Source organism: Ptychodera flava, chromosome 18, assembly GCF_041260155.1.
Source record: "Ptychodera flava strain L36383 chromosome 18, AS_Pfla_20210202, whole genome shotgun sequence".
Lineage (NCBI taxonomy): Eukaryota > Metazoa > Hemichordata > Enteropneusta > Ptychoderidae > Ptychodera > Ptychodera flava.
In genome coordinates this window covers 34,239,004-34,262,399 of record NC_091945.1, presented here as the reverse complement: position 1 = coordinate 34,262,399, position 23,396 = coordinate 34,239,004, and the positions used below count along the sequence as shown (strand labels likewise).

Below are 23,396 nucleotides of genomic sequence, written 5' to 3'. Positions count from 1 at the left end.
TTTGTGATAATTGGATCTTCATATGTTTCAAATTTCTCAAACGTGTTTGGTGCCCTATAGCTGAATGTTGCAATATTACAAAGTACTCAGTGTGTAACGTAAAAAGAAAAGCAGATTAGCTTACATATGCAGATTATACAGACATTACTTCACCATCCAATTATCCCACATTAGTTCCGACCGTGTTCTAAATATATAATGTCAGATTGATATAACATATTCATAAAGAACCCTGGTACATTTACCGAATTATCAACCATCAGTTAAACTCTGCACTTCCGGACACTCTTCCACTTCAACTTTTCATCCATTTTAGATTTTTTTTTGAAAGACTCGTCAAATGATCTCACGGAAGAAGAAAAATAGTTCCAGTATGAACATTCCAGACAATAGATAAGGTACGGCCATGCCCCTAAGACAATTTCCTCATCGTCAAGCCAGAACACAGATGTCAAAGCATTGCTGCACGTTCTATATCACTTAGCATGTTTACAAAGCAAATAGAAAGATCGTTCGTGAAATATTTACTTCTCTCATTATAATAAGTGAGCAGCACTTATCAGAAGAAAAACTCAACTTTAATGATGACATTCAAGATCAAGTGTCGTTGTAGCCTGGTAACACTTGCCAATACAAATAAAGAATAACTTGACCACATTATAAAAAAACACGTGACCATTACGCAATCACTAAGTTTTCAACTACTGTTCATGCTACTCAATCGAATTTATATAAACGCTGAAAAAGGTGAAATCCGAAAGTAGTCACTCCTCTTCGTTTTTGCAACGACTAAAATGCAAGAGAACAGTTGTAAAACCTTGGACGCAGCAGATATTCATGGTGTTAAACACATCACTGCCACGGATATTGGCTTGGTAAGACGCATTGCATTGTCTGGATTGTGGCTTTCCTCGCATCGGCGGTGTTTTTGCTTTACCAGTGCATATCAAGTATAATTTACTATGTCGAACGTCACCATGTCACGAAGACCGACGTTAACTATACAAGTGAGCTTGAATTCCCGGCTGTTACTCTATGTAATTTCAACAAATACCGTGAATCAGCATTTACGGAAAGAGACATTGGCGAAGTCGGTATCCATTTAGGTAGGTTCTGGACATAACAAGAAAGTTTTTATAATGACTTTAGTAGCACAGATATTATATTCAAGGCATCTCTCTCAGTTGATGGATGTGTTCATTGACTTTGCCGTGATGTTTATGCAAGCGTTCTCTTTAGGGATTTATGAGACAGGGAATGAGCATACAAATACTAATGGCTTCATCGACAACAATTCATCGCTAATTGAGTCTAACTATTTACGTCTAAAGGTAAGGTAGATCTAAAGCGAGTATCCCATGATATCATTGCCAATTTGTGTGCAATCAGAAATCTGTACCTTCTCTGGCACAATAAGACATTACTCGTGAACGGTTTACAGACAAGCAGTATGATTCCACACTGTACACCAATGAACTTTCACTTGGTAGCTTTATAATGTAGCTGTGTTGTGGCCCAGTAAAACCAAGAATGAGAACCACAGTTTTATATTTTAACATGTTTACATGTGTGTAGAGTGTTCTATTAACATTGACATGGTCATTAGCAAAGAATATATGAAGTTTTGTCAATAGCTGAGACGTAAAACATAATGCGGAACAGGCCAAAATCGCGCAACGGCACAATGATAACATCCGAAATCGTAATTTGACTGTCTGACCTGTGCCCAAGTTTACATTCGCTATACTTTGATGTCCTATATTGGAAACACAACCAACTTGGTGTCGGTTTTCTTTTTAACCAGTCTGAATCGATTGATAAGTTGACAAAATTCGTCATTGAATCTCATGCTCTTATTGATCCGTATGTGTTCAACAAACCCACAAAGATTGCTCAATCTATTAAAATCGTAGGGTTTTCAAAAAAATACCGGAACTAGGACATGGCAATGCTGTTGCTAACAACAAACGTGAGGATGTGCACCGTTACCTTACTTCCTTCACTGGCTTTATTTCATCATTTACAGATATGTATATCACATGAAGAGTACACATATTTCTAGATCAATCCATTTGAAGACACTTGATTTTTCAGGTCATTTTCGTCTTAACCTTGACTGAAACGCAAAGGATCTTCCCTTTGTTAATTAATGAAGAAATTTGTTTCTTATTTATGCGCATGAAAAACAAAAAACAAAATGGCAATACACACACAATGTAACGGTGGTAACGATACAAACCACCTCAAAATAGGGATAAAACTGCAACCAGTGAAGTACACACAAAAAAAAAACCGAAACAACCAGCGGGGAATAAAATGACTTGTTTTGAGCCGAAGATTTATCTGCTAACAACAAATCCTTTTATTCCCCACTGGTCGGTCCGTATTTTATTGTAACGGTGGTATCTTGACCTGTCTGTGATACTAAGCGATTACAATAATGTCGGACTGAATACATCCGGAACACTGCCACATCTCTGAACACGATAAACTCATTTATTGCAGGTGTGGTAGACGAAAATTATGTCGTAATCAATCCTCACTTGTATACCGAAGAGTTTGTCAACAGAGTACATTCCTTTTCCTGGTCAAACACGAGCACATACGATAGCAGTTACAATATGACAGATTTTGTCGTGCGGACGGGTCACCAAGCTAAACACATGATTCTTAAGGTAGGTACACATCAATTTATTACATGTGATAGCAATTTAATTTGAAAATACTCCGATCGGCTTCGAATGGGTAAAGGTCTCTCTGAGAAGGAATGTTTGTCCATAAATTAACCATAAATAGTCACCTTAACTAACATATGATTAGGGGAGCTGTCATTACTTACGGTTGGGAATCGAGGGGGTCATTCAAAGAATCGAAATAGTCGGGATTTAAGACAGGGAAGTCAGGTCTGCATTACATTTTCAAAAGCTATTGCACCATTCCATGTAGCCGAAGCTAGTATCGTAGCCTGTCCGGGGGAGAGGAGAAGCAACATATCTATAGTGATGTTATTGAAATTGTTATTATTTACGTGACGATTTTAGCACGTGCTTCATATTGGTAACTAACGTCAAAAGTGACTTTACTCTCACTTACGCCTCGCTATTGTGTACTGACTTATAACTTTCAATAAAACATGGTCAGTTAAAGCTTATTGAAGATTGGCGAATTTCACAATTCTCTTTGTTTGAATACCGGGTAAGTTCAAAGAAGCGTGCACATGCGCAGTTGGCGTGAGTCACAGTAGTCTTGGAAGTCTCCTTCATTAGCAGGCAGAAAGTCGTAATAATGTCAGACAGTGATACCAAATAAACCAATGCTGTCTATTTGACATTTGTCAGGAAAAAACCTGCGTCTATTCTCCCTCTCTCTCTATTCCAAAGCCTATACGGAGGCTGAATGAGTGTATTTGATGCCGCAACCCCATCTCCGGACCATCCTGTCCTTGCTTCTCGAGTTGCTTCAATTGATGTTAAGCCTGTCAAGTGTTGCCACCAACGTAATTTGGGTCTAACCTAACACTGTCGGTCAAGGGACCGTGCTCTAATGACAGACTACCAACCAAAAAGTAGCAGCTCCATGCCCTGTCCCCAGCATCACAAGATTAGGTCTCATCGTACAACACAGAAATTACGAGCTCTTCTCGTGAATATGCTAGGTAGAGTTTTTGATGAGGGGTAATCTACAGGAGTAGATAAAAATTTCAGACAAAGGTTACGTATAAGGTATTGTGTCTGTAAACCTATAACCTGTGAATTGTTACAACTTAGCTCCGATGATCAACTTTTAGTGGTTTGAGAGTACGACACTAGCAAATTGTGGAGTTTTTGGTATATTGTCTTCCGTGTTTCATAAACCGGTACGTTTCATTTCGTATTCGCTTCCAAACTACCAAACTGTTTTGCTTAGTATAATCAAATTCGTTTTTGTAAGTTGTCTACCAAATAATGTGATACAGGAATATGTTTTTGTCGTTGTTTTGCGGTATTCGACAGCTTGGTTGGTCATGGATGAGTAGCAATAATTGTGTACACAGTATGTAAAGTTGTTAACCCATGAAGTTTGACTGCCACACAAGTGCGCGATTGGTGATTGGTTACGGTCTGCAAGAACGAACTCAAATTACTGATTAGTAAAAATGTAAATCAGGGCTCGAAAATAACTTCTTTCTCTGGTAGTTCACTTGGGCTACCATTTTCTGAAGTTGGTAGCCCTGTGACAAAGGCTGGTAGTCCATACATATTTAGTTTAGGGATTTTCTGAACAAGAGAAGAGAAAGCTATTTTTCAAGATTCTGCCCTGAAGTGAATTTGTTAGTTATTTAATGTGAGTACTTGCACACCTTTATTACCCAAAGGAAACTGGTATACTTGATGACAGTGACACTAAAACTTTTGGTGACCTATCATTGTATTGACAACCCGTTTCATTCCCAGGGTTGTATGCCAATTTTGATAGTCATCATGGTAATGATCAACACCTTCTCAGCAGGGCTAAAAACAGACCGTGGGCTTTCTGCAGTAGGGAGGAGTTTGTGATTGGTACATGTTGATCAAAATGCAATGAGAATACGTTTTCATTGCCCGTCATTTTCTGTTCCTGTCATCCAAGTACATCAGTTGAGATATTGAAACTTTGTTGCAAAGTTCCATCGCAAGGTCATCTTTGTAATTTGCAAAACAAAGTCATAGTCTGGCCATCCTGTGTCTAGCTGGATTTGACTGCATTTAGCTCGTCCAAAAGTGAAAGACAGAACATGGCACGCCAAGTACTGTCCCACGCTTTGGTAGTCCATGTGGGCTACCATGTCATAGACTTTGGTAGCCCCAGGGAAAAGTTGGTAGTCTGTGGACGCGGGAATACCGCCTATTTCGAGCCCTGTAAATGTTTATGATGATGTGTTTTAACCAAGGTGCCGTATCTTCCAAGCATTCAGACATAAACTCTATAAACTCCGTTGAGCTGGACCAGGTGTAGTTCAAAGGTCGTACGGGACCCAAATAACTAATGTGAATACTTTATCCTAGGTATGTTAGCGATTGATAAAACGTTAAATGTACATGCACATCGTCAAGTTCAAATGTTTGAATATTAGACCCATCAATATTAGATTCATCAATAATTAATCATTGCATACTTCTGGAATGTTGAAACTATTACATAGGTGAGGCTGGAATGCTGAAAGTATTATATAGGGGGTCCGGAATGCTGAAATGCTCTACAAAAATTCTTAAAACTAGTCAGGGAGATAGTCCACATCACTTTATTGGTTTGAAGATATTTACTGAATTCGCCTTCACGAGGACGTCCACCATTTCTTTCTTTGGATGATAAACTGAATAATATAGATAAGAAGAGTTCGTTCGTTTTGCTGTGACCAAGTTCGATCATTTCACAGTGTTCTACGTAGCAAGTGATGGATAGTTGCAATGAAGCTTCTGAAGCAACCGATCGTGCAACTCAGTGCATTTCTTATTCAGCAAATCCAGATTTCTCCTGGTTCTCTTGATTTCTAAGTCCAATGTTACTGTCATCTTCCTAGATAAATGATATCCACATTGGATGAAATTGAACGAATAGAGTGTAAAAGTGACACTTTCACGCCATTGGTGAGTGTGTCTTGTCATTCTCAACCCCATATGTGAGAAAATTTACATTCTCACCAATGAATGGTAAGAAAAGTACATTTTCAGTTATCATCAAGTATGGCATTTAGAGTCTTATAATGATGAGATTTAGGTACAATTCTCACCATACAAAAATTCGCCAGTTTGGAGAGATTGATTTTCTGACTCTCACAGTTTCACCCAGAGCGATCTTCCAATAATCGTGTTTTCCGTATATTATGTGATATTTCCATTTTAGTAACAAAGGCATAACAAGACAAGTGGACAAGACAGGTATGGCTGTAAGCACGGCCCCTCTGTTAATGTTATCACTTATTGTAACGAAGAATAACTGCTTATATAATTTCTTTGTCGTACGGATGAGTTCAACTAATGTGTAATACGAAGAATCATATTACCCTAATCGTAACCATTAAACTTCTGTATACAGTGTGAGTATAGCGGTGATGAGTGTTTCTATAGCAACTTTAGTCACGTGAACACGCACCATGGGAATTGCTACACTTTCAACAAGTGGGAAGAAGGAAGAGGGCCGCTTATATCGAAGCGGGCCGGGGCAGGTAAAGTTATGAATGTTTTTTACTGAATTCTATCGGGCTGGCTACAACTATCTGACCCATACCTATTACGTGTTATCCCTGGGACAGATATGCCTAGTACCTTCGACAAAATGGTGTCTCTGAAAAGCTTAGAAAGTTACCATGATCATTACTTGACAGAATGGTCACTTTAACTCTTTGTACAGATTGAATTTCGTATCAAAGTGATATAAATATAAAAAATAAAAATGCTTTTCAGTTCTTGCTTGCAAGTTATGTATGCATGTGTTGTCTTACAGTGGTGATCGACTTTGCTATGACCTTTCGGAATAAAATGACAGACATCTCATATCTTTTTCCTACTGTATATTATCTACTTTTCCACAACACGATCGGAACTAATTTGGGATAATTGCATTGTCAAGTAATGTCGGTTTATAATGCAAATGTAAGCTCATCTGCTTTTCTTTTTATGTTATACATTTGATTTTATGAGTAATTTATAGCATCGCAACATTAGGCTATAGAGCACCACACTTTTGAGAAATTTGAAAATTATGAAGATCCAATTATCCCAAATTAGTTCCAATCGTGTTCCACATAATTAACTGCCTTATGATTTAATATTCTTCTTATTCTGTCAGAGACCTTTGACTTCAACCATCTCAACCTTTGATATTTTACAACACTTTTGAAAGGTTACAGTGCTTTTCAAAAGAGTCAAACAGTAGAGTTGTCAGATATTGTTGAGATGGTACGTCTTGTTTTTGAACTTCTCTGTGTGATCTTTCACAATGACAAAAGTTTACTTTCATAAACATTCACTATTTTGACACACAATTTTCTCGTGAATTGAATCAAGCCTTGTCCTAAAGTAACCAAACATAATCAGTGTTTGTGGTTTTGTCATGTAAACGAACCATCAAAAACTTAGCTTTACCATAAAATATAGTTTAATCAAGGTGGATCGAAGAACGACAAGCTTAAGGTCCATTTAATTGACAAATATTAATATCGTGTTCCATTTGTCCTTGTTTGAAGGCAATGGATTAAAATTGATTCTTGATATCGAATTAGAAGAATACACACCAAGCAATGACTTAGACGGAGATTCGATGGATGCTGGACTCAAGATTTTGATTCATCCAACAAATGAACCACCTTACGTGAAAGAGTTGGGTTTCGCCCTAACTCCAGGATATCACAGCTTTATATCAATGAAAAAGGAACTGGTAGGTTATTTGTTGGAGTGAAGAGTCGTATTGAAAATTACAGTTTATTAGTAATGATAATAACTTCCACCGGTTGTTATAATGGCATTTCAAAGATGACAAGTTCATTCTTGTAGCCCCACCTTCACTGAAGATAGCTATTCGGTAGCAATTGCCAACAAGTACATGTAAGTTGGTTGTGCCGATTGCACCATACCAACATCACCATAATACGTAATAATACTTTTTATTGCACCAGTAGATGTTTATTTCATTTAAAAGCACGATCATTTCGCCTCCAGAAATTGCAAGTAGGTATTGTTTTCCAGTGACGATCTTGTTAATATAAGAATTGGTTTCGCCATTGGGACGATGATTTTGAAGGTATGGTATACTTTCAGTACTAGGATCATCTGCCAAATAACGAAGAGAAACAAATTAAATTTATACACCGTTGCATTGACTCATTCACAAACAACTTGCCACGTTTTTTGTTGTCGTCTATTTTTTTCTCTTCAATGTTTAGTTTTACAAATTTGTCATGTATTTGGGGCTTTAGCTGGACGAAAACCCACTGTTCTTGTAGTGAATAAGACAAGCTACCTGGCGGCCGATAGACACCCGTTGAGGTATCTAGAGAATAACTATTTTGTAACATATGTGTTGACGAAGAAGGTGGAAATCTTTGATAGCTCACTTTAGGACGGCCTGACCAAAAAATGGCAAAAAAAGTAGTAGAAATACACATTTCTATATATCACATTTATATTATCCCAGGAACCTGTATGCCTAATATCAAAGCTATCGAATCAAACAGGTGGTTTTTGAGAAAAAAATGACCTAAAATGGCAAAAATTGCCTTAAAATACATGTACAAAATTGTAGATTTCGTCATATTTTGAAAATATCACATTTTGATCATCCCTATGAACCTGCATACCAAACATAAAAGCCAAATACTAATACTAAATACCTAAAACAAATGATTTGAAGAAAATGCTTTTTGATTGAAAATGAAAAAATTGCCCTACAAATGCAAATATTATCCATAGTACGAACACACCTGACTGAAGAAAGCTCAAGGAACCTCAATATGACGTTTAAAATGTACTGCACCAGTAACTTCAAAGAAGATGAATTTTTGACCACAATTGGACAACAGATGACACTTTATATCTAAAATTACTAAAGCTGCCAAAATATCTGAATTGTTATCGTTAAAATAGTATTAAAATGTTTGTCTTCCGCAAAGAATGAAATTGTTAAAATGTATGTTTGCAAACAAAGTGTTCCAAAAAGAGGTGTGTGATGTGGAGTTATTGGAATGTGTGCAAGCTTATCAGATATGCAGTGATTAAAATTAACTGTGACAATTTCAAAAGGAACACTGTATCTAAAACTGCTGTCTTTTACTGTGTGTAGTAAGCTGAATCTTCTACACAGGTTTTTATATGGCTTATCAAAATAGACTACTGAGGAGCAAGAGCAAAGATATTGACAATTTTGTTATGAATTCTTTAACTTTACTGATCAAGTGTGCTTAGGTGGGGAGACCAAACTTAAGAACAATGGATTCTGATGAGTGAAATATATTATTTTTAATTTTGATTCAAGTTTTAACCAACAAGAATGATACTTCATCTTGTAATTTTGAATGCTAATGAACTCATAGTTGTACAGATGTAAACTTGTGACCATATCTGTACAGAGTAAAATTATTACCGTTTCTATAATTTTATTACAAATAATTATTGTTCCATTTTGTACTGTTAGTGTTTCATTCATAAAACAGTAGACTGATTAGTTACAATAGTTCCAGTATCATTAACCATTTACCGAATGGGAGATAAACGTTCCACTGCAAACTGGAACTCTCCAGATTGCGATTTGTAATCCTTCATAGATCGCAACACCACATTGACATCAGTACTTCTTGTTAAGATTACAGGTTTACCAGTTCCCTATGGTGAGTGTTTGAAGGATGGCAATATACAATACCATGACCATTATTCTTTATCCGCTTGCCGTATTGAATGTGAAACATTAGCCGTACAGACAGAGTGTGGATGTCGATTGGTGGAACAACCTGGTGATTTGCCAGTTTGTACAGCTAGTCAAACTCATCACTGTGCCCATCAAACACTTGGTTAGTTATCAGTCTTACTTGTCACATTCAGCATTTACATTTATTGCAAGATGGTTAACTCCCAGATTTCATGAATCCATCACTTAAAAAAGGATGTATTTTGCGGAATGTAATATTTAAAATGATGAATTTGCAGGTTAGTGATCACACTAGTGACAGTACTGTCAAGGAACTCTATCAGTAATTTAAGTTCCGTTTACTGTGTAGGCTGGAGGAAAGTTGTCAGTTTTTAACAGTCAGAGGAAGCAGTCAGTAATTTGACAGTGCTTCAGTTCAACTCTTGTACATTCCACCATCCAATCTGGCTTTTTACCTTGTACCCACTTTGAAGTTGGTTTCCAGTATACACATCTGCCCACTTATCTTCCGAATACTGCATGAATGATGACGGTTTCACTATAAGTTTTTGCTTGGATGACTTGTGTGAAAGCTGAATAGCAGAATCCATAGTTTTTTGCAGGATTTAATGTAGTGAATGTGGATCTTCATTAAAATGAGTTTACCCCTCTAGTTAATGTTTACAGTACCAAGAATGCAATGAAAATCATCAATAATTCAACTCTAAAATGGTCAGCCAAACTATTTGAAATTGATATGTGCATCTAATTACTAGAGAGTGCAAAACACTTGAGTTACATGTACACATACTTATTGAATTCATTAATTATAAGATTAGTAAATACACACACACATCCTATGATGCTTAATTACACACACATCCTATGATGCTTAAAATGACAGTGTCGGAAACCAGTAAAATATTAAACTATACTGGTTGACTGATGTGTAAAGAGACAGAAGTGAGGTTTCCATGAATATGGCAAATCTCTAAAGAACAGTGACTTTGCAAGCAAACAAGTTTCTGTGGGACCATGCACACATTTATGCTCCCATGTATCAGACAATTGACTTCAGAGATAAATTTCTTGACCAAACATGAGAAAAGTGGCCCCTATCATTACATATACAAATTTGTCATCAGTCCTAAAAATCTGAGTGAAGTCATCACAACAAACCAATACATTAGATTTGAAAGGTATCAAAACAAGATTGACAGGGAAAACGATGTTTTGGCCCATAATGAGAATTTATCCTGAAAGTTTTCACACGAATCCTATTGTAATTTGATTAATGCTACATTAGGGCATTCTTGGGTATAAATTAACAAGTATTTAGGCAACTGGACAAGACTGTTTATCAGATATCATGTTTCTGTCATGGCTGATTTAACATGTCAATTCTAATAGGGGACAGTAAAATTTATGAAATCCTTAGTCCATATATTTATATATTTCAAAAATGAGTAAATATACAAATCTTGAGAGCAAAATAAGTCTGTCAGACCTCCTTTTCTTCTTCATCAGTAACTATATCTGGTCACCAAAGTTCCGTTGAATCTTTTCAGCAGTTTTAGAGAAATCATAAGACAAAAAAATATAAATTGTACTGTTCCGATAACATGGTTTTCAAAAATAGGGTAGGTAGGTCGGCAGGAATTTTTTTTCAAAAATAATATTTTTCACTAGCCACAACATTACAGAAAAATGTATCATACATATAAAAGGCAAAAAAACATAAAAGACATCCTTGTTAAAGCAAAAATCAAATGCCAAGTAACGAACACGTGATTTTACAGGGCTTTCTTTTCTTTTTTACTTCCGTGTTTACGAAGCTCTAAAAAGTGTAAGGTCAGCAGATAAAAATAGGGTAGGTCGGGTTATCGGTACAGCACAATTTCTTTTTTTCTGCCTAATCACAGACAGACAGAAAGATAAACAGACAGCAGTACAACAGCTTCCATGTGTACACGCTGAAGCTAAAAATGACCTTAGGCAGACATTGAAAATGTGATTGATTTGATATGTTTTACTTAAATTGCAGTTGACTTTGTAGATGGTCATCTAGACGTTGATTGTTCCTGCGCTGATCCATGCACTGTTGAGGATTACCCTCATGTGATCACCATGGCAAAGCTGAGACCTGCCTTCATTGAAAAAATGTTTCATGATACAGAACACAATATGACTGAAGAATACATCCAGTAAGTGCAGATATCACAAAACTGACTTTCATTTGATGTAGTTAGTCTTCTTTCATTTCTTTCATTGTGGTCAGTTTTTTTCGAATTTGAATTTGTCAGTTTATGACAGAGATTGTTGATTTGATTATGAGTCACTGAAAGACTGTTCATCAGGAAGACACTGACTAGCATAGAAAAGGAGAACATTTCAAATTTGTTATAATATGAAACATGAGTATTGGTATCTAAAGTGTATGCACACTGAGGATCCATCAAAGATAAGTGTTCATTAATATATTTTTTCTACATTTTCCTATTTGCAGAGAAAATGTTATTGTACTTTCTATCTTCTATGAAGGCCTTAATTTGCAGACAATCACCCAACTTCCAGACACTGATGTCATAGTACTTGTCAGTAAGTACCACTACACATCATTGGCTAGTGATAAGATGCTAAATCACATCATTGGCTGGGGATAAGGGGTTGTGTCACATTATTGGCTGGTGTTAAGAGGTTGTGTCACATCATTGGCTGGTGTTAAGAGATTAAGTCACACCATTAGCTTGTAATAAAAGGTTGAATCACATCATTGGCTAGTGATGTGAGGTTGAGTTACATTTGAGTTGAGGTTGGTGAAACATGAATTATGCTATATAAGTGCATGTGCACTTCACATCATTGTCTAGTGATAAAAGGTTTTCTGTTGTTGAATGCTCACATAAAGTTCTAAAACGATGCATGCCTGTATAAACTAATCCACATCTTTGATATATTAAAAACAATGAAATTATTCTTTTTACATCATCATAATTATTGAGAGTATTTCTATATTTATAATTGTACTTCATAACCTGTGTTTTCTTTTAGGTCAAATTGGTGGAAATATGGGTCTCTGTCTGGGTGCTAGTATCCTCACAATACTAGAGTTGTTAGAATTTGCATTGGATTACATTGCATCCAAATGCAAACTTCTTGTTTCTAGATATCAAAAGCGAAGAATTATACACGTAAAACCAGCGGTTGAGGTCAATGAAGAAAAGAAAGAAATCAGGCCCACTGTTGTAAATTAGACATAAACAACACAGGTTCATTTTCAGGTTCACTTACTTTGAACTAGAACACTGGCATTTGACATTGTATGGTCACATTGGCACTATGGAATGAAGTTGGTCAAAGTTCATATGCAAATAAGTTCTGGCTTAGCAATATATTGGAAGAGACTGAAAGAGTCAGAGCCATGGGAGTGTAGTGTGTACAGCTAAGCTGAAAAAAAATCCGATGTGAAGGCATTTCTTAGTAACAGACGGGCGGAGCCAACCTATAAGCCCCTGGACTTTGATCACCAATTCTGTATTACATGCAGTAATCAAAACAGTCATCGACTTTGTGTCGCGTCTTGTAGTCAATATTATCAATAGAGTAGACCTTTCCAGTCATGAACTGTTTGTTTGCCCATGGTCTCAGGCTGTCAATGGACGCGAGCGGTCGTTGGTTTGGTTCCGTATTCATACACTGTAGTGACTTTGGAAATCTACAACATTGCCCAACACTAGAATCACTGATATACACAACTTGAAAAATATTGAAAACGCAAAGCAGAACAACCGAGACTGTTTAGACTTACCCTTCCTATGTCTAAACTGTTTTTTGGAGGTGAAATGTTGTTCTTTACATTCTTGTGTTGCATTTGTGTGGTAGTTTGGTTTGCAAAACTGTGACGCATTAGTTCCATATGGAACTTGTTTTCATGCAAAACTGGGAAGATATTCAAACTGCGAAACTGGGAAGATGAGGTTGGATTTTCCACGATAAATACACCACGAGAAGCAATATTCCTTCTAATTTTCGGTATCTGTATAGTTCGTATAATGTACTACTGATTACTTACGTTAGGCCTACGTGTCCTCGCTTGACCAGGTTTTTGCCCAAGTTTAGTAAATGACTACGAACTTTTATACCATATGGCACAAGACCACTAATTAATTTCCCATAGGCCACCACAGTAGCGTTGAGCTCGATTTTCCTATTTTAAAACATTCAGCGGCACGAATCCTCTTAACAGGTGTTAGGTCAATGTCAGCTTGACTACTGATTAATTTTTCGTGTGGGCAAGTCCACGGAAATTTTGAGATAGCGATGAAAATAGCGCCCTCAGTGGTGTTTTTGACAAAATTCAGGCTTATTGTTATGATTTCTATTAGCCCTAGAACTCCTCATATTACCAACAAATGCTTCAGCCATTATTCACAACAGTCTGCATTTTGATTCAGGCAGAAAAATATCTTTACAAAAATTCTTGACGTGAAAGTTCAAACTAAACAAGCATCCATGCAGATATCAAAACGTCAAGGTCTGCACTATTTTTCTTCCGAACTATCTTCGATACCCGGAAGTGAATTAGTGGGCTTGTGCCATGTCAAAGTAATAAAATTTAGAAGTTGTATATATGACATTTTACGACAAAGTGTCGTTGCGGGGGTGTATTCTTATTTCGACACATGCAGGTACGGCCTGCTTGGTCACCTGACCTAGTGACCTGATATATATCAACATGACATCTTTATACTCACGAAATACCAGGTATTTAAAGTCATGGCATAGTTCCAGGAAACTTGATTTGATAATACCCCAATTTCGTCTGACTGTGCGTCCATTTCTGAAGAAAATCAATCATTAAAAAGTTTAAATTAAGCTTATCTACACAAAACAAACTGTAACAGTTTATAGAGTTTACCAACTGCTAAACATACAATGAAAAACAAAAAAGACAAACAAAGTCAACGTCCGAACCGATATCGTGATAGTAAGTGAAAATAAAGTCTCATCAGTTACATCATTCTCTTCGTAGAACAGTAAACGGTGGAATTTCCTTCCCGCTGTATCAACCATATCCACGATTACTTCATTTGATTTGCTTTATTCTGGAATATTAGCGCCATCACGGTTGTAAAGACAATACAAAGACATTTCTTTCGTCTTTCAATGGCCATTGATAGAACTTCACCAGCCTTTGCTGTTATCAGTAATCTGTGTGGTCTATTTGGACAATAGCTGACAACCCAACATTCGCTAATATGGTCTTGCAGCGTGTTACATCATCATGTACATGTACACAATAGGTTATATGATTTTTTGTCTGATAGAGGCCTTCCTTACGACAAGCAGTCAGGATTCAGAAAGAATCATTCTTGTCAAACTGCCCTTCTCCGCATTTGTGATGAATTATTAGAAAATACAGACGCAGGACGCCTCTCTTTACTGTGCGCCTCTCGTATAATGTTCCTGGATCTTTCTAAAGCTTTCGATCTTGTAGATCACGATATCTTAGTTAAGAAATTATCTTTATATGGTTTACATAGAGATGTAATAAATTGGTTCAATTCATATTTGTCAGACCGCTCCAAAATTGTTTGCCACATGGGCAAACTCTCAGATATGCAAAAGATAAATATTGGTGTTCCACAAGGATCTATTTTAAGTCCTCTTCTCTTCACAATCTTTATGAATGACTTGCCACTCTTTTTACAAAATTAAAATCTTGATGTTTGCTGACGATCAGACCCTTCTAAAGACAGGAGCTTCCATCTCCCATGTAAATCGTTCACTTCAAAATTAAGTTAATTCCATTTCCAATTGGGTAAAAGCCAATGGCATGGTTATAAGCGAAGGTAAAACAAACGTAATGCTGGTTGGCTCTCGGCAAAAACTTTACAATGCTGAGACACTGGAGAACGCTCTTGATATATCGATTAATGAATATCAAATCTCATGTGTTCCTTTTAAAAATATCTTTGGAGTAACTTTAGACAATGTAATGTCTTGGGATAACCATATTGATAAGGTCTGCGTTTCATTGAGTAGCAGAATACGCCTACTTCGACGTTTGTACAATTCATTCCTCTCTACATCAGAAAAACTTTGTACTTCGGTTTGATACAGTCAGCCTTAGACTAGTGTTGTGTTGTATGGGGAAATACGACTGCCAAGACTATTGGCAGACTGTATGAATTACAGAAGAGAGCGCTTAGAATTATTCTCGATGCTGCTTTTACGACTTAACTTCACTCCTTTTTGAGTTGGCTGATGTTTTAGCTGTACATAGGTGTTCCACAGTGTCAGTAAAGTTCTTTGAATCGACGATATCATATCGCAAGTCTATTCGAAATCATCATTACCAAGAATAGAAAAGAAAAATCAAGTCGCCCTGTCAGTCATAGAGTAGAATAATAGAAATACCTACTGGTCTTTGTTTACAGCTTCAACAACTAAACGTCGTGACTTATTTTAGTTTCTCGTTTGATGAGCTTCGACGCGATTGTAGAGGGATCGTGGATATGAGCGAAAGCTGTAGCTGATAGTCTCAAGTCTCTGGCAGTCCATTTCGATGACGGTGGTCTACAATCAGAGCAGGCTAAAACACAATCCGTGTCAGAGGTAACATATCAGTGTCATCTTTCCACATAACGAATGCAACTCTGAGTTCTTTCGGACATTGCCGCCTACAATCATTTTGCATTTCAAATGGTTTTCGAAAAATTGTGCACCTTGTAATACAGTCACTACCTGTAGTTTTCGTGTTCTCCATCGACAAATCCTTATGCCGTTATTTTAATTCCCCTAGCCTGCAGCCGGTCTTTCACTCTCTGTTCCAGAGTCCAAATCCAAAGTTTATTTGTTACTGTCAGTTCTCATAAATGCAATCCTGTAACCAGCTATTCTCGTCTCCTTCCATCCAGTTGCTGCTGATTTGCGCCAAGATGACGTAGATTATCACCGTACTAAGTTCTGATATCTCTACTGTTGAGCGTCTTTTCTTTGTTACCTGTTTAAGGCACAATGCGCCTTGGAGACATACATCCGGACTCTCACATTTGCACAAAACCTTTTGGTCTACCACTTGTTGGTACTCAGTTTAAAGCTTATTGAGTAACAAAAGCTTTCACAGAGCATTTTGTGAAAATAAAAACTTTGTGGCCATTTTCAATTCGAAGTGGCGATAAAGGTTGGGTAAATTTTTTTCTCTACACCCAAATTTACCACGGCGAGCCCTGAAATTTTCTTGGTATCGAAAGGGAATAGTTCAAAGTTTCCTGGCGGAAAGTTTGGGCAAACGCTTAACTATTTTGTTTCAATTATGATTTGAAAGACATTTTAAATCAGGGCAGAAATCCTTCGTTAGTGTTTTTGTAACATGAACAGGTCTGTCATCGTTATGCACACAGCAGGGGCTGAATCATTTCTATGTATTGATTAAGGTCTACCAGTAAAGTTCATACTTTTAGTTTAAAAATTTTCCCTGTCCTTTACGTGGCATCATGCAATAAGTATTAGGTCTTGAAATTTGAATCATGTCTTAACTTATAAAATTTTGTCATTGCAATCGAATGGAAGTTATTTTACGATTCAAGTTTATTATGACTGATACTTTGGTATAGCGTACTACTGTTGAGAATTATAATGGCAATGATACCTTACGTGATGAACCTTAAACCAACAGTTTTTATAGCCAAGAGACACTGTCTCTCTCTCTCTCTCTCTCTCTCTCTCTCTCTCTCTCTCTCTCTCTCTCTCTCTCTCTCTCTCTCTCTCTCTCTCTCTCTCTCTCTCTCTCTCTCTCTCATCTAACAATCCTTTCTACAATCATGAGTCTTTACACACTCACAGGTAGGAAAGTGACATACTCATCTATTACCGATACCATAATCAAAACCCTCACCATAAACTGTTTTTTTAGTTGTTTCAGTATTTTATTCATGATTTCCTGTGCTATTTGAAGGAGGTCAGCAACCCTTTTAATGATTTATATTACCATAATCGAAGTTAGTACAATTTCAGGGGTGCGATGGGGTTTTTGTAGACCAGGGGTACAGAACTATACATAGGGTTGGTGAAACATTCACCTCGAGGCATGTAGCTAAGAAATATGTATTACGTATTACAGGTAGGTGATAAAATCAGAGAACTTTATACAGTATTATATTGTCGTCATTCTTTAAAAGTCAAATTTTAGTGGATTGAAACAAAAGCCTGTGATTGGAGTATGCCCATCCATATTTGAAGCAAACACACCCAAGGTTGAATGGTTGCGTCCATATACAAAACGTTTGGTCAGTGCAGCTGCTTGAATGGCTGTAGTAATGAGTATTGTCATAAAAAGGAATCTTTATTGAAGGTAAATTCGCACACTGAGCTCAAATATATAAATACACAGTCAAAGTTGCTGGCATTTTACTTTTACGTTTGGTATCAACGAGAATGGAATTCTCTGGCAAAGTTGCCCTTGTGACTGGGGGAGCTGAAGGCATTGGGAAAGGAATTGTAGAAACTCTGATGGCCCATGGAATACTTGTAAGTATGCAGCACTATTCTGGAATGCAAAATATATTGTTTTAATAATGAAACGTATAAAGTATGTTAACACTTTTAGATCTCGCTTGGGACAACTGCTTTTATATAATGGCTTCTATCAGTTGCGGGCTGATTTAGGAATTGTTGTTTCTGGAAAACAATTTCTTGTGTACATGGCAAACATAATTTTGAAAACGATCAAACTTTCGTTTATGATCCATCTCTATCAGGGCGTTGCTGTGCTAGATATCAATGAAGAAAAAGGAATGGAAACCTGTAAGCATTTTACATCAAAATATTCCGACAGCAAAGTTGAATTTTTTCGTTGCGATGTTTCTGAAGAGGAAAGTTTGAAAGGTACGTATGGAGACAAATGTTTACTGCAGGTGGGGACATATATTCACAACAGATAGGGCTCAAAGGCGAAAAGGCAACATTTCCGCTCAAAGGCAACATTTCCGCCGTAGAAAAGAAATAAAACATCGATAATGGGAGAAATAATCGCCCTCCCGGCGACGATCCGCGAGTGAATACCTCTTTAAATTAAAAGAACAGCTTCGCTGGCTACACTCGTATGTCACACGTTTCTGCTCTCTTCCTCCTTTTTACGGTGTTTACTTCCGAAAAAAGTCGATCAATTTACTCTGTACAACCTTCTTGCGAAAGGATAGAGATTTGCCAAGAACCAGGCCTTTACCAGCCGCCATCCGAGTTACCTCACGCCTTTCAAGTTCTTTGTTGTCCATTACACCAACAAAATACAAAACAAAGCGAAAGAATTAAACTTTTATTTTTTGCTGGCGCCATTTAAATCAATTTATGATTATCTTTTCAAATAAAATCAAAGGCAATGAACAACAGCAATCAATAGTACCTTGTGCAATGATGTACCTGTAGAAACATACACTCAATTATATACCAAGCAAGATGATTTTTCAACTGACAATTTGAATCAACATGTCGAAATACATGTACATGTATGCTACATAATCATCTGCACAATAATGTTTGTTCTAGCCAAATAAAAATTCAAGATTAATACTTTGAGTCCTAGTATTACAGTTTTGTCACCGATGCAGAGCTCGAGGTTCGTAATTTATGCATAGACCTAGACTATAGCTCCAAGTCTGTGGATATCAAAACAGAATCGAATAAATACTTAAGTAGACTGTCGCCTTAGTGTGTAGCCTGTTAAGGAGATCTTGGGGTGAACGCGTTTGCACGCAAACACAACATTTTACCAAAAAAACTACAGAAAGCAATACGTAACCATTGCCAGGCATATTCAGTTATCATCAAAATGCAAAGAAACATCAATAAATTCCAGCACTGAAAATCTGGTTCTCATCACCGATGAAGATTAGTCTCAGGTTGTTACAATGACTTTTAATTTATAATTATCTTGCCTTTCTTACATTGCTTACCTTGACCAGATACATTTTTCCGAGCATATCAACATTTTGGTCGTCTGGATATTGTATGCAACAATGCCGGAATAGTGGATGAATATAACTGGGACAGAATGTTAAAAACGAATCTGGTAGGTTCAGCACAATTATTCATCAAATCTTTTTTCAGAGTGCAATGATATTCAGTCCGGACTTTAGAGGACCAAAAGCCCAGTCTAAGACGTTTTACAGCTATTATTTGACACCAGTAACAAGTGTACTTTACATTTTGTAAGACAGCGAATGCATTGAATTTTAAATTTGTCAGAATAATTTATATTTTACTTCAATCTCATCAAAGGGATGCAACATTAAAATTAACTCTATGAAAAAGTTGGGTTTCTTGGCAACCACTCTTAATCAGACCATGAGATGAAAACTGAAATAGGCTTTACACAGTAACGTTTTGCCTTACAGCATGCTGTTATACGCGGGACATATCTTGCCGTTGAACTGATGGGAACCAAATATGGAGGCAACGGTGGTGTTGTTGTAAATGTCTCTTCAATTGCAGGTAAACGAAATTTTAGAATGCATACCGTTTTTTATATCCAAGAAGACGTTCGAATAAAAGTCTGCTATGCGCTTGTCTGGAGATAACGATTTTCATGAATAAGAAAAAAATTATAAATTTTAATAATACCACAATGTGTACACTTGAAAATGTGAGCGAAAGAGATTACAGGGCATAACGATCGGTAAGAGTAATCACATACTATGTACCTCTGAATAAATAAAGAAACACCCTGAGACCTTTCAACAGCTTACCGTGACCTATCGTCTCTTTTTAATACAGGCTTGCTGAACCAATTTTCCCTTTGCCCTGTATATTGTGCAGCTAAGTATGGGGTCGTTGGCTTCACTCGTTCTGCTGCTGTAAGTAATATGTACGCCAGGTATCAAGAGTCTTGTGTTGAATGAAGTTACATAGACTTTGGACAGACGGGGTGAGAGAGAGACAGAGACAGAGACAGACAGAGACAGGGACAGACAGAGAGAGATCCAAGGTCCATTTTAATTCGAAAGTGGAGCATTTTGAGAGAAAGACAGGACTGTACCAAAATGAGACGAAGTGTGATCATTTTTGTATCCTGTTCACCTTCACAATGCTCGTAGAATACGTTGCACATTTCAGCCAGGAGTGTTTATCACTAAAAACTGCACATAACTTACTTCGACAAAGTGACTTGGACGATGAGATCAAAATTTCGATAAATGTTGCACTAAACTGATCCGAACATCTGTTGACAGGACGAGGAAAGGGTCAGAGAAAACGATGTACGTGTTTTAGCCATTTGTCCCGGCGTAGTCCAAACATCCTTACTGTCCATAGTGAAAGATACAGGATCACGATATACGAAACAAGTAGGACGGAAACAAGTCAGCTGGCCAAGTTTAAAGTAAGCGATTATTTCATCTACAAGCTTTTCATGTCTGAATATATGTTATATTGTGACAAAAAACTACCACATACGTTTAAAAACAAACAAACACTATCATGCTTATAGTTTAGGTTTTCTTAACATACATGACTGAAACTTTGTGATTTGTACACACACACACACACACACACACACACACACACACACACACACATATATATATATATATATATAATATATAATATATATATATAACAATAATTGACCACGATACATATGTTCAGTTCAGTTCAGTTCAGTTCAGTTTGATTAGGGAATAGATATCCTTTGCTGGATAATGGTACATCCCTCTGTTGTGGCATAATAAAAGCTGGTGACAGTCAAGATTTTATGTGCATGTAGCGATCATACATGTTCTTGAATGAATTACAGTGGTTTGCTTTGAAGCATTGGCATAATTCTAAATCGAGGTGTTGCCAACACTGTCAGGTGTAATTATCAGCTGAGCAGTAATTCCAGTCGACCACAGAGAAATCAACTCTGCCAAAGTTGAAACATTGTCTTGCAGCAGGTCAGATGTAGTCAAAACAACTACACCTGGAAGCAAGTGATAAGACTTGGACAGTGCTTGGACATATGTGGTGGTGTTGTTTAGACTACGTCTGACCGTCTGCTAGACAATGTTTCAACTTTTGCAGAGTTGATTTTTTATGATCAACTCATGTTACTGCTTAGCTGTTAATTGCACCCGACAGTGTTGGCAACACCTCGATTTAGACAATATGTCTAGTTCGTCTAATGCCAATGCTTCAAAGCAAACCACTGTAACACTGTTTGCGTTGACCACCCAGTCTGGCAAGCTGTTCCAAAAGTTGACGATTGGTGGTGCAAATGAGAATTTCCTGATATCCAGTCTTGTAGTTGGCTTTATCAGTTTGTACGCGTGGCCTCTGCTCCTTGACGATGTGTTGAATTTCATTGATATGTTACAGGAGTCGATGTGATTTATTATTTTGTAGATCTCGATCATGTCACCTCTCTCTCTGCGACTTTTAAGACGGTAATTTTAAGACCTGCAACCGTTGCTCATATGACATATTGTTGAGTTGTGGAATCATTTTTGTTGCTCGGCGTTGAACTTGTTCTAGAATACTGCTGTCTTTAACTAGCCAAGGTGACCATGCCTGAACTGAATATTCAAGTCTTGGTCTGACTAGTTGCTTATACAGTCTTAATTTGCATGAGAGTGTTCTCTTCATCATACCCAGAACTTTATTTGCCTTCTTAGCTGCTTCTACACACTGCCGTGACGGTTTCAGGCTTTTATGGACGATAACTCCAAGATCCTTCTCTTCGTCGATGCTTTCCAACGGAATACTATTTATGTTATAAATATGATTTGTGTTTCCACTTCCGAGATGCATTACTTTACATTTGCTAATATTAAATTTCATTTGCCAGTCACATGACCACTTGTGTAGCTTATCTAGATCTAGCTGCAAACTCTTTATGTCATCGTTCTTGCTTACAGTTCTGTATAGCTTGGTGTCATCTGCAAATTTCTTTACTCTTGAACTGATGCCCACCTCAATGTCATTTATGTAAATTAGAAAAAGGACTGGGCCGAGGACTGAACCCTGAGGAACACCGCTAGAGACAGACTGCCATACAGATGCTGAACCGTTTATCACAACACGCTGTTTTCCTTAACCAGGCCAAATATATAAAACAATAATTGACCACGCCTCAGATGTCAACGACTTGGTTCTTTTGTTTTAAGGACCAGACGAACTTGGAAAGCTCTGTGCATAAGCAATTCGAATATTATGTAGTTGACATATAAGTTGCACGTTCATCGCTGATGTTTGAAAAACGTTCTGTGGTCATACTTTGGTGAGCATTTTCACATAAGATGCATATAACTTCAAATCATTGTATCGAAAATATGCAAAACAAGGCAGCTAATGGATCGGGGCTTTAAGGTCAGATTGATGACCGTGAACGAACAAATTATATGAGAACACAATCAGGCATATCTGCAAACAAACAGGCACATTTCGTGACAGAGCAATTACGTTTCTATGCCTGTGGGTTCGCTATCACTTAGTCCGTTGGAATGCACTGTTCTGGGTCTTGGTATCCGTAGACTTTAATTGTTATATGTTTATGTAAAAGTTGGTGAGTTTTCATGTGTTATATAGACATAGGTGATTCTTTATAGTGATGAACATGATGAAATGGGATAAATTAGCTAGCCTGAATAGTAGAAACTCATCGATGTACATTTGCCTGTCTTGTTTTTTGTCTGTACAGATTTCATTTTATTCAATCAAACGTTTCACTCTGAAATTCATAAAGCTCACTAAATCCGCTTTCGTTCTACAACCCTTTTCAGAATTAGAGCGCGAAGCCACTGCAGTGAACTGCAATAAAACTGCTCACACTATTTAGTTTCAGCTGTAGCCAGCTGGCAAAGTCGACAACATTGTATGTCCCATGCAGACAGTTTGTCTGGGGAAGTTGAAATAAAAAGATTTGTACATGGACCAGTGCATGGTATGTTACATTGTATCTTAATCTTGAACACAGGGTGCCAATCGTAAACTCTCATTTACAACTCGAGCCTCAGACAGAGCTAGTTTGCCTTTGTACAAGCAAACTTTTTGGTCTTTATCAA

The 23,396-nt window shown here is 37.2% G+C and overlaps 2 protein-coding genes across 2 annotated transcripts; both read left to right on the top strand.

Annotated features, from left to right (window-relative positions):
- The first annotated feature begins 742 nt into the window (after positions 1 to 742).
- On the top strand, positions 743 to 12,744 carry LOC139117855 (acid-sensing ion channel 1C-like). Its single transcript, XM_070681088.1, has 8 exons — positions 743 to 1,106; positions 2,506 to 2,675; positions 6,055 to 6,184; positions 7,205 to 7,395; positions 9,316 to 9,520; positions 11,402 to 11,561; positions 11,864 to 11,955; positions 12,409 to 12,744. Exons 2-8 carry the CDS (start codon positions 2,622 to 2,624, stop codon positions 12,609 to 12,611), a joined length of 1,035 nt encoding a protein of 344 aa, XP_070537189.1. The 5' UTR covers positions 743 to 1,106; positions 2,506 to 2,621; the 3' UTR covers positions 12,612 to 12,744.
- A 4,792-nt stretch (positions 12,745 to 17,536) lies between these two features.
- On the top strand, positions 17,537 to 20,258 carry LOC139117722 (15-hydroxyprostaglandin dehydrogenase [NAD(+)]-like). The gene is made up of 5 exons (XM_070680965.1): positions 17,537 to 17,889; positions 18,120 to 18,246; positions 19,323 to 19,429; positions 19,755 to 19,851; positions 20,134 to 20,258. Exons 1-5 carry the CDS (start codon positions 17,797 to 17,799, stop codon positions 20,256 to 20,258), a joined length of 549 nt encoding a protein of 182 aa, XP_070537066.1. The 5' UTR covers positions 17,537 to 17,796.
- Positions 20,259 to 23,396: the final 3,138 nt, after the last annotated feature.

Excerpts from the sequence above, each read along its gene's own strand:
- LOC139117855 (XM_070681088.1), top strand. The coding sequence starts at position 2,622 with ATGACAGATTTTGTCGTGCGGACGGGTCACCAAGCTAAACACATGATT. Across the intron at positions 6,185-7,204 it reads ATCGAAGCGGGCCGGGGCAG|GCAATGGATTAAAATTGATT; the intron begins GTAAAGTTATGA and ends CCTTGTTTGAAG. Across the intron at positions 11,956-12,408 it reads TGATGTCATAGTACTTGTCA|GTCAAATTGGTGGAAATATG; the intron begins GTAAGTACCACT and ends GTTTTCTTTTAG.
- LOC139117722 (XM_070680965.1), top strand. The coding sequence starts at position 17,797 with ATGGAATTCTCTGGCAAAGTTGCCCTTGTGACTGGGGGAGCTGAAGGC. Across the intron at positions 17,890-18,119 it reads TGATGGCCCATGGAATACTT|GGCGTTGCTGTGCTAGATAT; the intron begins GTAAGTATGCAG and ends CATCTCTATCAG. Across the intron at positions 19,430-19,754 it reads GAATGTTAAAAACGAATCTG|CATGCTGTTATACGCGGGAC; the intron begins GTAGGTTCAGCA and ends TTTGCCTTACAG.